The following is an 18,562-nucleotide window of genomic DNA, read 5'->3' on the forward strand; positions in this document are numbered from 1 at the left end:
ATATGAGCATTATCAATGTAAGAATTAGAGAATTTTATATGCCGACTATACAAAGTACAGATGAATGTTACGGACTGAATGGTCCCTGCTTTAGAAGACTGATGACCCATTCTGGCTCCTCGTGACACACATTTCTTCTGTCAGATGGTGCCTGAATCCAAGTCCATCTCAACACACAAACCGACCCCAAGCCTTCCTAGGGTTTGGGATCAGGTAAACTCGGTGTTAAAAAATAAGCAATTTGTTTCCAAAGGTCTTAATGTAAAAATGTTCTGCTTACCTTGGTATAATGAAGGGACCTGATCAAGAAGCGTTTCTACGGTTTTTATCTAGCACAAGTCACACTCTGGGTTTAAGAAGAAGGGCTGGAAACAGTATCAAAATTCCATTTCAGACGTTGAGAGACTAATGGAATAAATGAGAAAGATGATGAACAATGGAACCTAAAGCAATAGTTAACTGGGAAAGAGGATGGGAAAACTGATAAGACTCACTAATTGTATAACGTTAACTGAGGTTTTGAGTCTAGGAAATTACGGTTTCACTAAAAAAAAAAAAAAAAGCATGGTTAATTTGTGAAGAAGACTCCTGAGACATTTGATTTCTAACAATCTTACAACCACCTAAATTTAAAGGTTCAGTATTCTATCCCAAATACTCATTGAGACATTCATTTGAATAACCATTGTTATTTTTCCCGTCTTAGCAATATATCGAAAATATAATTAGCGTATAACTGGAAGATACCTACCACTTTTATCCTGTTAGTCATTAAATCTAAAAACATAAAGACCACTGTAACTTTATAAACTCCTAGTGAGAGTTCTCCATAAAGTCATTGTAAAGTTTTTATAAAATCAGTTTTTCCAAAAGAAACTCACTCTAACAGCTATACTGCTGACAAGTGAAGTATTGTCCTAAGATGTTACCTCTCCTTTCATGCAACATAAATCACCACCTCTTGTACACTGGAAAGACTTATGACTCAGGTTGACAAAAAAGCAGTTCTGAGCTGGGGAAGCATATGGTGGCTTCACCTGTGAGTTCAGAAGCCCTTGTGGCAGGAACAGAAAAGAGGTCACAGAAGGCAGGCACCAAGCAGTGCAAGGACGACTCTTCAACAAAAGAAACAGCACTGACCAGAACCACACATTAGCAAACACTGATTGAGAATGATTTATTAAAGTCCAATTAGTATGTTTTTAAATTTCAAATAGTCCACATCTCCTTCAGAATAAATGCGCATGAGTAAAAGTCCAAGTTCGTTTGTTTCCCTTCCACTATAAAATGCTCTGTATTTTGTGTCAAGTCTGTGCAAACACCTTTCTGCTAACCGGTTCCCCATATTCTTTCCAGTTTGGGCACTTGTTGAGTCTGCCCTCTGTTCAAATGGTGACCATGCACTGACCTCCTCCTTCCTAAATAACCATTCTTCTTCTGGACATCTCTCTCTCAAACATACTCCTGACTTTCCCACACCTGCTTCGTGACTGTGACTTTACTGGTTACTTATTACGATGAACTGGTGCAATAATTAGTTTACCTGGACAGCTGAACAGGTATCACCTAATATGGCGGCATCTGTAGGGGTGACCTTAGAGAATACACAGTATCCAGCCACATACCAACACGTTCAACCCATTTGCTACAGAAGCTATTTAATATGAAGATGATCCTTTATTCACTCGGCATGTTTGATTTCTTTGCACTGTCTTCAATTCTACACTAGAGTTGTGGCTACCGAGAGCTGGATCATCCATTGCTCAAATGAAATTTGGAATTGCTAGACATATTAAGTAGGGTATCTTGGCTATTTGTGGCAGTTGACTGTTTCTAGTCCATCTTGTTATATAAAAAAAGTCACTCTCAACTAAAGTAACCACTGCATTTCCTTTGTAAAAAGGTAATTTAACTGGCTTTCCTCACAATTGCCACCTACATAGGGCAAAAGCAGGAAATCCCCTTTTATAAAAGGTAAGAGCATAAAAAGACATTTCACATTAAAAAAAAAAAATCCTTCATGGGAATGTGTCCTAAGTAAATAATCAATTATATGGACAAAGTTTTATGTACATAAAAATTTTGCAACATTATTTATAATAGTGAAAATTAGACATAACCTAAGTAGTCAACAATACAGGAATGGTTAAATAAACTGAGTTGCATCCATTAAATGGAATATTATATAGCCATTAAAATTATGTTTTTGTAAAATTTTTAATGCCATAGGAAAATGTGGCAATTATGCAGTGGAAAAAACAAACTGGTTATAAAACTGTTTACAGTATGATCCCAATTATATAAAAAGGTATATAATATACATATAGGCATACACAGGGGAAAAGCTGTTAATGGTGGTTACTTCTGAGTTGTGATATTATCAGTATTTTTTCTGTTTTATACATTTCTGTATTTTTCAAGTTTTCTACAATGACTATGTATTATAATACAGAAAAACACAGGTCATTAAAAAATTCCTCTGATGAACTAATAATTAGAATGTACTTGGGTACTATAAATATGTGGGAACAATACCACTGTGCTCATCTCTATAACTTTTATAGAGTACACATTCTTCTGATAATAAACTTACATTCCCTGTTTGTTTTATACATGTTATAACACTTTAATAAAAAAAGGTAATATTGTGATTAGATCATTGTTTGTTTCATAACCTAAACAAATACTGGCTTTGACATCTAGGTTCTTCTATTTCCTAGAAGATTTAAAATTAATACCCTTTTATCTTTTTAAGTACAGCATACTGCATACATACATTACATGCATGCTTTCTAAAAAAAGTAATTCTAATTTACAGTTTTCCTACATAAGGAAAAAAATGGAGTTATTGTTTAAAAACAGTCTATAGTCTTATCCATCACAAGCATGCTGATAGGCATAAACATGTTTATTAAATGAAATGTAACCTTTAAAAAGAAAAAAAGGGAAGCCTGTATGTAAATGAAGTTGTGGATTCAATTAGTCAGAATTGATTCTGACTTGCACCAAACCACACAAAATCTTTTGAAGACTAGTTAGTATAGTGTAAATGGACACTCCAGAGTCTGTTTATGAATTCTATTGCAAGGTCTCCACTTTCTACTTTCAAAAGGAACGGGGAGCAGGATGAGGGATGTCCCATAAGCTAATTTTTCAATATACATCAAGTCTTGGTGGGTCTAGGAACAAATACTGCCATGGGTTAGTGTTTAAGTACTCGAGTGTGTTTTTCCTCTCTCTCACACCCCGCCCTGCCCGTGCCTTTGGGAAGGGGGAGGATGATCATCCCTCAGTAGATGATGGCCGCGTCTCATCTTAGTTTCCTTTCTAAACCACGGAGTGGTCATTGCTGTGAACTCCAGCCAGAATGGTGTGGTTGACGGAGGACGCTGAGCGGTCGGAGCCTTCCGTGGGGCCGCTGGTGTTCTCACTGCGCTGGCAGCAGAGGATCTGCCTGAAGGTGGCGCTCATCTCCTTGTCGCGGTAGGAGTAGATGATGGGGTTCATGGCAGAGTTGAACTCGGCAAGCAGAAGGAAAAACTTCTCATAGGCCAGAACGTCACACTGTGGGCAGCACACGTCAAGAAGTAACAACACCAATCCAGGAGTCCAGCAGATGATAAAGGCACCTGCGAGGACGGGGAGCGGGATCGGGGAGGTTGAAAAAAAGAGAGAACAGAAAAATAGAATGATGAGGTGAGCAACCATGGGGTGAAACGATTTCAGTTCAAGGTAAAAATACTGAGCTTCAAAGCCACCGGATCATCATTTGCAATAAAATGTTCATTTTCTGAAATAATCAGAAAAGGTTTTGACGATAAAATGAGCAATTGAATAAAATCTCATTAATTCAGACCTTACTAAAATTGAGTATTTCTGAGACATTGATGATGATTATTTTGAGCAAAACAGAGTTTGCTAAGCAATTGCGGTATGAAATCGAGACATCCTGCAGTCAGGATATACACTTTGATGCTTATAAAAATACAGTTTTTAATAGTATAAGACTGTTTTCAGGCAAAAGCACTGTGACAAACACCCTTTAACGTTTAGTTGAGGCACAGTTTCCGGATTCGGTTTGACTGGGCTCAAATCCTTGCTCTGTTATTTAACAAACTGGGCAAACTTAGGCAAATTACTTTCCTTTTTTAATTGACGTAGAGTTGATTTACAACATTGTGTTAGTTTCAGGTGTACAGCACAGTGATCCAGTTTTGTGTATATGTGCGTGTGTGTGTGTGTAGATACACATATATATGTACTCTTTTTCAGATCCTTTTCCATTATAGGTTATTACGAGATCCTGAACACAGTACCCTATGCTACACCGTAGGTCCCTGTTGTTGGCAAATTAGTTTTTTACCTCAGTTTTCTCATCTGAGAAATAGAAATGATTCCATTTGCCTCATTTGGGGTGTGGCAGGAGTAAATGAGTGTCCAGAAAATAATCACGCAGTAAATCTTACCAGAAACAGCAGTAGCAATAATATTGTTATTATCTGCTCAGCAGCACGGGCCTGTTTGGAAATAGCAATTTCCAACAGTAAGATGCACATTTACTTTTATTTTAAGTCAACTATCACTTAAATGGTACTTTTCTATATGCTTTACAAACATTAACTCACTTAATCTGCACCACAGCTGTAGGAGATAGAAACTATTATCTCATCACCCAGAGGAAGAAACTGAGAAACAGAAAAGTAAAATAACTTGCTCAAGGCCACGGTCCTGGAAAGTGGCAGACCCGAGGCAAACCCCAGAGTTTCTGCTCTTAAAGGCTGACTCCAGAGTCCATGCTCCAGTAAACACTATGTTATATCCCCACTTCTTAAATTAATAAAATTAAATCTTTTAAACCAAAATGTTATGCTCTAGATGTTTCCTATTTAAATTCTCTTGCTTCCCCAACTCTTCTAAATCATGAATATTTTACTATAACTGTAAAGGGATGGAAATACAAATTATGTTCTTAGTTCCAACTTATTTAGCTCCTGAAACCACTCACTTGGCTCCCAGGGGAAATGGAGGTTGTGAAATAGCATTAAAATCTACCACCATATTACCCCAGGAATGAGCTGGGGATCCTTGGCTAAGAGAACGTGAACTGGTGGGCACCATCATGTCCCATTACATCTTAGTTGATGGGCCCCTTACGTGTAATTAGGCTACACAATGAGCAGACAGGGAGTAGGGATGATCCCAGAAGTGCATTTGAAGCTTTTGATTTAAATGGCACTGGCCTAGGTGAAGGCAGGCTTGGATTGGGGTCGTGAATTGGACTAGCCTCAAGGAATGAGTTTCACAAAATGTAAACAAACGAGATTTAGTCTCCAAACAGCCCAGTTTTGAATGTGAGCTTTCTTTCTTTGAAACTTTTCAGCAGGGAAATGAAAATAAAGCAAGGAGCAAAGTATCCCCATAAAGCTCTTTGTTCTAAACACAAATGTGTATTGGTTTTAAACTGCTGTTCGCTTTGAAGACTGGCCAAGGTGCTTCATTTTCTAATAAATACAATACCTTAGACTTTGCTTAGGGAGAAAAAAAAATATTTCAAAAATCAGGAGATAATAGCCAACGAGCTATTTGAACTTCAAGTAAAAATGTTAATAAAGCATTCATTCCAAGTCCTTGAATTTCCTTGCTTGAAAATCACTCAGAAAGCTAAACATAAAGGAAAATCAAAGGAATGCCTCTTGAGTTTCAGAAATAATGCATTATTCATTGAGAAGCCGGGAAGGGAATTATTCTCAGGATGGAAAATGCTTGGATGGAAAATACATGGTCCCATTATTCCATTTACTTGGAAACTAAAAACATGCAGGCCCTTCATGAATGGGAGAGCATTCTTTCAAGTCTCCTTTCCCCCTTCTTTTATCAAAGCTCTAGTTGAGCTCAAATTCAGAGCCTGATTAGATACCAGCAACATGCATCTCAATAGATTTATTTTAAGTAACACGATCTTTTTCTCCTTCCAGGCAGCAGAAGGGAAGACCCTTATTCTCATGGATTTGCTCATGCTGTCTTTCTTCAAAAGTGGCAGAATTCAAATACAGTCATTTGTTGTTTATAACTTCTTCTAATTTTTAAATTCAAAAAGAGCAAGATCTTTGCGATAAAAGCCATGATGGTCTCAGGAACTAGCCCAATGGGCCTTACCAACCCTGCAAGGAGCCTAGATTAGAGACAGGAAGTGGGGACACCATACATAGTCTGACCAGGAGCTAATACACATGGGTGCTTCACTGAGGAACTCCAAGTCCTCTCCCTTCTTCTTCATTAAAAGGAACTGTTTTTAGTACTACAATTAGGCCCAACCACACGGTCCCAACACTCTGTGCTTGGATCTTCGAGACCTGATTGAGTAATTTAAGACTCAGTACAGGCCTCAAAAATCAACATCTAAAATCAATCATACAGAGCTTTTCCTTCTTCTCCCTTCCCCTCTCTTTCACAGAGGTGCCGAGGATCAAACTGACCAAAAGCTGAAGGTGGACTACCTCAGTGGAAAATGGGCCCTGGAAAATTCCAAGGTGATTAGGCTTCTAAACAATCGTGATTGAACATTATGAGATCAACTTTGTTCAAATCACGGATTTACCACCAAGTTTCTATAAACAAGAACTACAACCAAGCCCCTTTAGTAAAAAGAAGCCAACTACAATCCAGTCGGGTCATAGAACTTGAGATGTGCATTGGGGACCTTCGATCTGTAATCTGTGGACAGATTACCAACACATAATCTGTAGAGACTCAAGTGCACACCTATAAGGCAGGTTGATAAGAATGAAAAGAACCTCCATCTCCACATCTGTAAAGTGGAGAAATAATAGCTTTCTGCCTACTCCATAGGGTGTGGTGAGGATCAAATTGAGATAGATATGACACGTAAAAGCCCTCTACACACTGCACATCTACCTGACTACACTACCTATTGCCATCATGGGAGGCATAATGTGTGTAGGCTGGTGTAGCACAGTTCCAGGGCAGATTTCTTCCATGGCAAAATGTGGAAGCATGTTTTGGATCATGAAGACCTGGCATTTCAAAAAGTTCTGAGATGACACCATCCTAATTATAAGAGATTCCTAGGACTTGCAGTTGGATGTGACAAGAATAACAAGAAGGAAAAGAGAGGAACACAGAGAAGCATGGAAGCCCCAAATCATTTTGGAGTTTCTCATGGGTCAGCTCAGTACCTACCAAGATGATGAATAAGATAATGTGGTACTCAGTAGGGACAGTCCTTTAGGTAGTTTGTATATTTCCGGAACATTTCTGATGGACGAATCCCCACAGATCAAGGCATAAAACCAAGGATGGTATGCAATAGCATGAAAGAAAGAGGAAGCACAAGTAGTTTGTGGTTGCTTATTGTAAAGTCAGAAGCAGAAGTAGCAGAAGATAAGATGTTCAAGACCGTGAAGACCTTGTACACAGCCTGGCAAAGATATTTGAAATTTGTCCAGTCTAGCATTGATTCTCAGCCCCAGCCACATACTACAATAGCCTGCAGAACATATAAGAAATAATGATCTTCATCGATCCTTCCTCCCATGAGATTTTAATTTCACTGGTCTCATTGGCCAGAGTCTCATTTAATATACAACACTGTAAGAGAAGGGAAGAAGAAAATGATGTAGATAAAAATAAAGGCAAAACCATCAGATATTTCCAAATTCCAGAGGCGAAAGAAAAGCCTGAACAGAAGCAGTGGCAATGGGAGAAGAGAGGTATGAAAGGATTGGAAAGGTATTTAGAAGATGGACTGCATGGAATGGATGAGAAAGATATGAGTCTAGAATGATTCCTAGATTCTCCATTTGGGTGACAGAAGGATGGTGCTACCTTCCACTGAAGGAAGAAACACAAGAGAAAGTATCAGTTGGTGTTTTCTGAGGGTAGGTGAGGAGAACACAGATGGTGCCCTAGGTTTTATTTCTCTTCAGCTTGAGGTACCTGCATGACTTCAGATGGAGAGGCCTTAAAGACACCCTGATGAGCTCATGGCAATTTGAGTCCTTTAAGACTGCTTCCCAGTGGGCTGAACAAGAGTGGTTACATTTGGCATGATTTGCCAATATTGCAAGTAACATGGGGAGGAGAATAATCAAAATATATCTGCGGTTTGGAATAAATAGCAGAAGTCGCTCTTCCTCGAGTGAGCTTCAGTCCTTTCTTCTACATCTGTCAAATCAATCTGAGAGGGCCCCAGTGCCCACGAAGATGGAAGGAGAGATGCTGGAATGTGGATGCAAAAAGCAGGGAGGAAGGAGGCTGTTTTGGAAGAAGGGGTCACAGCTGCAGAGCAAGATCAGATTACCACACCTTCCCTGAAATCTACACACCCCCATCAGCTGAATAATGCTTACCATCTGGTCTCACAATTAGAGGCTTTTTTCTAGAGGGACTTTTTCCTAACTAGTTGAACTTTGCTTATATTTGGAACATAAGAACCAAAGTTAAAAAGAAAAAAATGTCTGACAGAGAAGACCTCGAGGGAGGGAGTCCAAGGTTTTTGATGAAAAAAACAGAAAGCACTTCCAGTCTGGTTGGCAAATTTGTGTTTTTACAAAAAAATCAGACATCTCACAGATCTAAAACGAGTCAAGGTAAATCCATCCTACACTGCTGCTGTGTCCGAGTCAACCTCTCCTTGGCCTCGCTCTTCTTGCTTCTCAAATGAGGATCTCAGTCCTCCCTACAAAACCAATGCGTGTTAAACCATGTTAAGATGGGTCCCCGCCTCTCCTCTGCCCCCTTAAACATGTTTTCGGATTTCCACCCAGCTCTGTCTTGGAGTGAACTAACTAGAATAAGACTGGCTCACCAGAGCATTATTACCCACTAATATCTAAAAAACAATGCTACTCTAAAGGCCTAACAAAGGTTTTTCTTATAAGTCCTTATCATTTTTAAATAACAGATATATTTTAAACTTAAAAATATATATAATTTATATATATGCACACATACATATATACACATACATACACTATATAAACGTATATATAACATATATGTATGTGTGTTCCATACCCACACACATTCAAAACAGTCACTGCGTCTTAGTGTCTTAAAAAAGACAATAAAAAAAAAAAAAGACAATGAAATTTATTTTCTTTCACACGAGACCCAACGAAAAAGGGATCATGTCACTTACATATTCTTCACATAGGAGACAATTCACCATCCTCAGAACAATTAAACCTGTTTTGCCTCCTAAACATAGTGATTACAAAATTTTTCAAACACAGATTTCCCTCCCTTATTTTAAAAATGATCAATCTTAAATCTCACAGAAAATCAGTGTTGTCAACCACAGTTCAACACCGTCTAACTGAGAAAGTGATACTAAACTTATTGCATGACTGTGGTCTAGCTGTTACCGAAGTGATTTGAATAATACTTATCCCTTAAAGGATAAATGAAACTCTCCCTGCCCAGAATCTTTCCTTAGAAAAAGTTCAACATAAACAGGGAATTTGTAATTGGTTTTACAACATATTTAATTTTTCAGCTATGGATTAGGATTCTCCCAAAATGGTACAGGTCTAAACGACTACTGAAATCTGGCTGAAAATACTCACAGAAGATAGCTGATGACAGAATCCTGTGGATTTTATTCTTTGCAGTTCATGAACTACTGGATGTAGTAGTTCATGGATCGACAAGATATGTGTTACCCAGAAGACAAAATTCGAGGATGAAAAAACATAATGGAAATTTAATTTATAATTCATTATTTTACTAACAAAATGAGGGGAAAAATTAAAATTTAATCCAAAAGCAAATTCAGAAATACTCTTGCAACCTAAAAATGTTTATTTAAAAATTATGTGTGTGTTTATGTGTGTGTATATATATATATATATATATAAATGGCTATATATATATATATTTAATGGCTGAAAGACACAGAAAGAAGAAGAGCAGAAACTGTAAATATGATAGTGCATTTGGAGACTGACTATGTCTCTTACAGTTGCTAAATGCTCTGAATTGATGCTTATGAAGTACAGACTCCTGGCAGAGTAGGAGGGAGGCACAGTCTGTCCTACTACAGTGAGATAGCTGTGTGCCTAAGATATCTCTTGTTATCAGAAACTTGTATTAAAAAGTTTTTTTAAGTGATAAAAATGATTATTCAATTGGGAAGTGGGTATTTAGGCTAAAGAGCTCCAAATTCAAATCATAAACATATTTTTGTACATGAGTTTCAGTTTAACTACATGTTCAGAGTAAAATATCGGTTGCTCAAAACTAAGACAAACTATCACAAAGCAAGTTCTAACACATAAATCCTGAACAAAAATCAATCAGCTCTAAAGCCATCAAAATAAACTGCATCAAGATCACTTCTCAGAATTTATCCTGTAGATATATTTACACATAATACAATTACGTATGTGCCAGGAATTCTTTGCAGCATTGTTTATTTTTAAAAATTGGAAATAATCTAGGCAACCACAAGTAGAGAAGTAAAATAAATTAAGTTGATTCATAAAGTGGGATTCTATTCAACTTTCTAAAGTTCTCAAGAAATTCTATCTTTACCAAATGATCTCCAAGATACACTGTTAAGTAAGAACAAGATGTTAAAACATACACATAAAATGGTATCAATTATGCTTTAACAACAGAAACAAAAAAAGTGTGTGCACACGCAAACACAGATACCCTATAATAAGCTTCAGTTGAGGCTAACAGTCAATTAATTTTAAAAATGTTTAGAACACAAAATTATAAAAATGATACCTTCAATATTTTATTTGAATTTAAAATAACGATTTGTATTCATTTGCCAATCCTTCACCCTAGAGCCAAGGCTTTATATTTGAATATGGGTCTGTTAACTGGAGTTCTGCATCACCTTCCAAGCAAAGCCACACCAATAAAGCATCACATACTAACTCCCTCCAAATTGGCTTCTTCAAAGTGGAGTCAGAACTTAAAATTCTTGCAAAGCAATTTGAGTACAAAAACCTTGCTGATTTTTTATGGTTTTCCCCACACTTACAGTTGTTCTCTCCAGAAAATTTAAAGCAGTTTCTTTTTGCAACTTGTCTTCACTGAATATTAACAAAGCCTTCCCCTTAGCTTTCCCAGAAACATTTTCTCGTTGCCCTCATTTTTATTAGATAATGTGATATTTACCTAGTTACATTATTGTTAGAATAACCTGGCACTTTATTTAGGAGCAAAAACAATTGATTCTTGGTAACTGTCAGAGCTGAATGACTTGGTCTTAGGCTATAGTCGACTAACCCTTTTTTAAAAATTCATCTAAATATATGAGTGTATACTATATGTCAGGTACTATTCTAGGTACTGAGGATGCCACAGTGAACCAAACAGAAAAAACTATCTCCCCTCATGGAGCTTAGGTTCTAGGACGGGTGTGAAAGACCTTTACTAACAAAATAAATCAGTAAAATATCTTTTAGAGGAGGGCAATATTTGGAGACTATGGGAGAGCAAGTGAGGAAGGAGGAGGGCAGCTAGAGGCTCACACAGTGATCCAGACAAGAGCTAAGGGTGGTTCTGAACATGAGACGGTGGTGATCACAGACACAGGTTGATGGTAAAGCTGATATGATTCGCTGATAGACTGAGTGCTAGGAAGAGGGAGAGGAGGGGAGGAAACCTGTAAGCAACTGAAAGAAAGGATTTAGCGACAAGGAGGTCACTGAGGACAGTTCAGTGGGTCTTGAGAATGGAAGCCTCATTGTAGTAGATTCAAGAGTGAACAGGAGAGAAACTGGACCCTCCAAGTACAGACAAAGCTTTTAGGCAGTTTTGCTGTGAAAGGAATAAGAGAAAAGTGGCTATGGGTATGAATTACTATGTTTTACGAAGTTTTTGTTAATAATCAAAATGGTTAAGGGAAAGCTAAGAATAGGTATATACTCTATGTGTGTGTGCATCACACATCCCTCACATATATGTTCATATACGTACAGATTTTTAGATTGCTATACCAGAAATTGATTATTATCAATTATATCTAAACTGTATACTTTAAATATATGTAGCTTGTTATATGTCAATTATACTTTAATAAAGGGGGGAGGGGAAAAAGAGGGGGAGGGGGGAGAGAGAGAGAGAGAAACTGAGATAAGAAAGATTGAATTATCACCAAATCATTTTTAGTTTGTTTTTCCCATCTGTTGGTAGGAAGCATCTGTCTGGCCCTCTCAGAAGCATGCAGGGAGCTTAGTGGCTCAGACTGTGTGTGTGGGCAGGGAGAGGGGGTGGGGGCGGGGGCATGGTTGTCCAGCAGTGTCCATGGCTGGGTGGTTGAGTCTTTCAATCCAGGAATGAAATGCTAGAAAGCTCTTTTGGCTTCAGAACTAAAGCTCATCTGCATTAAATATGATATTCTTATCTTTTAAGATAAGCTAACAGACTGGGGAAGATTTATAATCCTATTAATGATGGAATGAGTAGTAAATCCATGGACCCACCCATATACTGTTGACAGAAGAGTCATCTGACAATCTTTTTGGAGGCAGTTGGGCAATGTCTAAATTTAAAATGTCCTATCTAACAATTCCACCTGTAGAAATGCATCACATCCAGAAATACTTGAAGCAGCATATATTATGAATACAGAATGCTTGATGAAGCAATATTTGTACTGGGGGAAAACTGTAAATCTAAACATTCGCTGACGTTATATATAAGTGGAGTAGTAAGCAGCCATCAAACAGACTGACACCGCTCTACTGTACTGACCCACGTCAGAAGATACACAAATTGTATGAAGCCTGTAAGGTTACAGTATTCCATTTGTTATAAAATCTCTATAGATATGCATATACATCTTACATGTATTACAAAAAGTCTAGAAGAATACACACCAGATTGTTGACAGGAGTTACCACAAGGAGGCAGGGGTGGCAGTATGGACTTTAAATTTTAATGTAAATATTTTTGTAATTTTGGGTTTTTTACAAAGAGCATGTTTTTCTTTAATAATTAAGGAAACAGTTGACAATATTCAGGCATTATTCCCACAGGCACTCAAGAAGCTAGTTGGTGAGGAGGAGGATGGATTGAGGCTCCTCGCAGATGAAATTTCTTTTAACCTCCCAGGCTGCGCAACTGGAGGATTTTAAGGGTCAGTATTCATATTTTACAGGAGAAAAGAGACAGGCCTGAGGTCACATACTGTTTCTTTCGCTTACTAGTTGTGTGACAATGGACAAGTTATTCAATGTCATTGAGCCTCAGTTTCCTTATCTGTCAAGTGGGGATACTATGTACTTGCAACACTGCTGCGAGGGCAGAATGAGACACCCCGCAGGTAGAATATAAAGCGTGAGGCCACCTAGTAGGCTCCCTCCATTTTTTCCCCTTTCGTTCTCCTTCAGGGAAAACTCAAGGAATAAATCTAGAAGAAATATGGATATCCGGGGCAAACTGCTATTGGTTCTCCCAACCTAGAGAGAGCAAACTGCGGGGCTGCGTGCTCTGGTACACCGCCACCTCAGCCGCAAAGGAACCATCAGCCTGCTTTCCTTCAGTTCAAGAACCTTCTGAAAGCCCCCACCAGCATTTCTTGATGAGCTCTCCAATTCCAGATCATCCCCTTTCTTCTTTCAGTTGGAAATAAAAGGAGTATTTTCTTTTCATTTCTTACTTTTAGAGCCTGCCTCATACGAAAAAGGATTTGAGGTAAGAGACAAATTAATACAGAGTCTAAGTGATCCTTGATTTTCCTAGGCTTCAGGCAGAGGGGAACAATTTCTAAAGCGTAATGGGCCACCTTAGCCTGTTCTGCTGCTCTCGAGTTCTGGAAACAATGAAATCCTTCTGGCTTCGGAGAGCCTGGGAACACGGGACTGGAGACGCTGTACTCCGAGCCTGTTCAGAGCTGGCACAGCCAGTGGGGGGGGTCTCTGGGCAGCTTGCTCCAAGTTTCTCTGGGGCGGATGCTGCCGCCTGGCCAGGCGACAGTGTGGGCCCCTCCATGAGGAGAGGCAGGACTGAGTGCCCTGGTCAAGGCCCAAGGCGGAGGCCAGATCTTCCTCCTAACTGTGAAGCTGGGTGAGGCTGTCTTGTTTTTAACGACAGGGCCTGACTCAGCTGAGATGTTCGAAGAAAACAGATAAGGCAGGGAAGGAACTTCCTCAGAGAGGGGACGCAGGCCTCACATTTCTGTTGCCCACAGGTTATGGCTGAGGAGGGGATGGTGGGGACGGATCAGGCCATGAAAGCACTGAGGGTGGGTGGTCAGCATTCGATGCTCTCCGGCCACCTCAGTAGGATTGGACCCCACCCTCCTGAAACAGCTGGGCTGCTGGGAAAGGGCCAGGGCTGAGAGAATTCCATCACACTCTGGTTTTGGCAAAAGGGGAAAAGAAAACAGGTAAAACAAAAAATTTTCCTAAGAACAAATGAAGTCAAGAGGGGTTGCATGTTTGCTTTTGTAAGGAAAGGGAAGGGACGCTTTGGACCACCCCAGACATTTCTCTTGCTTTTCTCGTTACATTCACCCACCCACTTCGTATACATTTCTTAATAAAAGACCTTAATCAGTTCAGGCTTACAGAGAGAAAAATCCTGTTTAGGGAAGATATAAGCTGTGGCGATTCATCTGCCTACTTTCTGCTCCAAGCTGTCAGTAAAATATCTGCTTCCAGTTTAGACTGGAGAGAGAAATGGACTTTCCTGATTTCATCCAGGGCTATGATGCCGATGTAGACCTTCAAGTCTAATTTGTAAAGAGTCTTGTTACCTCTTAAGATTTTAAACTCTGCTGATACTTTTCAGTGCTCTAATTTTTCAAAATTACTACTGATGGTTTCCTTTTAATAAACCTTTATTTTTCAGACACCTCTTATTTCTTCCAGTCTTTTGTAGCTTTTGATTTTAAATATGTAAAGTTATAAAGTGCCATGACACCTTTTAAATGCATTTCTACAAGATACCTTTTATAATGCCCAGTTGAACTTATCAGGGGCAACCCACCTATGGAACATACACGAGGCATCTCAAAGTGTGAAATGTAGTTGCTTAGTCTGACTACTGACAGTTTATTCTGCAGTTTGCACTTAAATATTTGATTTTGAAAAATTCCCCATTGTGCTCCAGGGTACAACATGGAAAGTAACCCAACACCTAAATTGGTTAAGAAAAACAAAGCAAAGGATCAGCAAAAATAGTACCATTCCATCTTATTAGATGGAATAGTATAATAAGATTAGAAAGTTCCAATAAGATGGAACTATTATTATTATAATACGAGTGAGGTTGCTTGATTAAAGACTTCTGAAGAGTGTACTACACATGAACATTTATCAGATAAATAATACATGTAAGCATGGCTTAGAAGTTGGGGCTGAGGGTGAGTAACTTGTATATGGATGTGCAACTTTTTATTCAGGCAGAAGAAATTTTTTCCTGCATCCTGCCTTCCCGACCTCCAACCCCCTTAGCATATTCACAAAGCTCCAACAGATCAGAATTGCACACAGATCATATAGGGAGAAACCTCTGTATCAGTGCTATCTCTTGCATAAGTTATAGACACCTGTGTTCTCCAAACGAGAGTATTCTCATCGTACTTTCTTTGATGATCATAAGATCTACAGTAGAAGAAAAAAGACAACTAGAAAGATAGGGAGAAAGGCAGGATAAGCAGCAAGAAAAAGAACTGGGTATTGACTAAAATGAGCTCTTTAAAGTTTTTTTTTTAACTGAGCAGATACCCACACTACTCCTGTCAATGACTGTCATCTCTACAGCACTGTCGTCGAATTTTCATCATTTGGAGATTATTTCATGTAAGTTACATAAAGTTCACAATCATAGAAATTTTAGAGGAAGGAAGAAAACGTTTAATTGAAAAATGGGGGTTTCAAGAAATCCTACTAATAAAACTTGCAACCTTGCAAAAGTCATGTTCTCACCAGCCCTCAGATTGTATATATATATATTTCAGGAGTTGAAAAGACTGGTGGTTCTTAATCATTTCTATGACATCAGCCCCTCTCAGAGTCCAAAGAAAGGCAATGCTCTAGCCTCAGGGGGAAAAAAAGTGTCCTAAAACAACTTTTTGCTTACAGTTCTAGGCAATCCACACCAAAATCTCTGGACCAAGTTATTTTTTTGCAGTGCTAGTTGTGCTTTCAGGAATTTTAAGTCTGTTTGGCTTTGTCTAGTAAATTTGGAATTGCAGAACTATAACAGAGAATTTACATAATTTGGCACTTTTATTCACCTATGTACGAAATTAAAACTTTTTTATGCAGATTAATATGCACAAAGAAACACGAATTTAAATCCAACTTCAATACTAGTATTGTAGTGAGGGTTTCCACCCCAGATAGAAATAGTCTACAGAGAGGCAGTGTGAAACTATAAAAAGAACATTACTTTTAAAATAAGGAGAACTGGATTAAAAATGTTTTCAAAGTTGCGAGGGGCACGCGAGGATCTTCTGGTTCACTGCATGCATTTATGAGATGAAGACAAGAGGTCTAAAAGAAAGGTCTCCCATGTTGCCCTTTCCACAAAACACAAGCAATGGGACCATCTTTTGCCCCACACTGACTTCTCTGGGTCTCAGTTTACTTATTTTCAAAATGAAAGAGATCCTTTACAGTCTGAATAGTTTATGGCTAATTAAACTACAATTTTTAATTTGTCCCTTTGCTACAGGAGTTAATTCTTATGTATGCTATAAGCTGCAACACTCATAAAATCAAGCCGTTCATGGAGTCTACGTCACCTTACCTCCAAAACATCCGATGAATGTTTTCATTGCATTGGTGCAAAGAAAGAACAAGTTAATTCCTTGCAGTGGCAGCTACCACATAAAGTAACAGATTTTGATTGATACCAAAAAAAAAAAAACAAAAACCTGATAATCCTCCTAGATGACTCAAACATGAGGCATTTATTTTTTAATGCAATACAAATTATTCCAATAGAACACATGATGATTCTGGAGATGTTTGTAATTAATATTAATAGTAAAAAGTGCTGCTACATTTTGTTACCCAGAGACAGCATACTATGACGCATTCTCTTCTTCACATCGTGGAATCACTAGGAACTTTTAATTCACAATGAACCTTTAATTCACAATATTTGAAAAGGTTTTATTTTTTTTTTATAGTCAAAACTCTAGGAAATGCTCATATTATAAAGTAAAAGATAAAAATAGCCATCCTTTTGGTTAAAAGAAAAAGGACCTATACTAAGATTGCTCGGAAGTTATTTCAATACAATTCAGTCCAGAAACAATAACACCAAGCAACTATGTTGTGCAAGACAGTGTGTTAAATGTCTTTGGGGGAGGGGGGAGGGGATGAAATAAGACATAGCTCTGGCTTGAAAAGCCTAGAGACTAAAGTTGAGAAGAAAGGCATTTTGTGCAGCTAAAAGGGAGACAGAAGAAGGAGCACCAGAGGGAAGGAGAAAGGAAACAAGGCAAGAGAAAGCCACTGAGACTTTTCAAACTTGAATGTGAACATGAATCATCTAGGGATCTTATTAAAATACAGATTCTGATTTCATAGATCTGGGGTAGGGTCTGAGAGTCTGCGTTGCTGACATGCTCCTAGGTAATGCTGATTTTACTTGTCCGTACATAACACTCCAGGTAGCAAGGGTCTGAAAGGCCAGTACAACCCAACAGAACTTTCTGCAATAATAGAAATGTTCTATATCAGTTATCCAATATGGTAGTCACTAGGCACCGTGACCAGTGAGCACTTAAAATATGACAAGTGTGACTGAGAAACTTCATTTTAAAATTATTTAATTTTAATGAATTTAAAAAGTCATATGTCTAATAGCCATCCTGTTGGAGAGTGCAGCTCTAGATAGACTACTGCAGTTAATTTAGAGCAAACTGCGTGGTAGGCCTCAACTTCCTGCATACTTATGAAAATCAACCTAGTTTAGGATTTCTCAACCTGGGCACTAATGACATTTTGGACTGGATAATACTTTCTTGTTGAGGGGCCAGTCTTTCCATTGTAGAATGTTTAGCAACATCCCTGGCCTCTATCCACTAGGTGACAATGGCACCCACCCTACTTATGAAAATAAACAATGTCTCCAGACATTGCCAAATGGGGGGAGGGGGGAGGGCAAAGTCAGTGGTGGAGTAATGCTTTTATATAGAAAAGCATATGAAGTGAATAGCAACATCCTTAAATAAAATCTAAGTATTTGCATTAGTTTTCTACTGCTTCCATAACAAATTATCACAAACTTAGGAGCTCAAAACAACAAATTTATTATCTTATAGTTCTAAAGGTCAGAAGTCTGAGATGGGCTAAAATCAAAGAGTTGGCAGGGCTGGACATCTTTCTGGAGGCTTTAGGGAAACCCATTTCCTTGACTTTTCCACCTTTCAGAGGCCACCTGTGTTCCATGGCTCATGGACCCTTCCTCCATCTCCCAAGCCTACAATCCAGCATAATCTCCTCATCTCAAGGTCCTTAACTTCATCACATCTACAAAGTCCCTTCTTCTGTGTAAGGGGACTTACAGGTTCCAGGGAGAAGAATACAGATATCCCTGATAGGCTATTTTTCTCACTCCC

General features: G+C 38.5%; 1 protein-coding gene across 7 annotated transcripts in view; it reads right to left on the reverse strand.

Moving 5' to 3' along the window:
- Positions 1 to 2,187: 2,187 nt before the first annotated feature.
- The window catches only part of LPAR1 (lysophosphatidic acid receptor 1), a 154,579-nt gene continuing 138,204 nt past the window's right edge, over positions 2,188 to 18,562 (reverse strand). For 4 of the 7 annotated variants that reach the window (XM_059926541.1, XM_059926542.1, XM_059926543.1 and 1 more), the window contains exon 3: positions 2,188 to 3,629. In XM_059926541.1, the coding sequence (XP_059782524.1) occupies positions 3,328 to 3,629 (302 nt within the window). In that variant the 3' untranslated portion in view covers positions 2,188 to 3,327. The remainder of the gene's footprint in view (positions 3,630 to 18,562) is intronic. The other 3 variants (XM_059926538.1, XM_059926539.1, XM_059926540.1) reach the window with 1 other exon arrangement.

This window comes from Balaenoptera ricei, chromosome 6 (assembly GCF_028023285.1).
Source record: "Balaenoptera ricei isolate mBalRic1 chromosome 6, mBalRic1.hap2, whole genome shotgun sequence".
Lineage (NCBI taxonomy): Eukaryota > Metazoa > Chordata > Mammalia > Artiodactyla > Balaenopteridae > Balaenoptera > Balaenoptera ricei.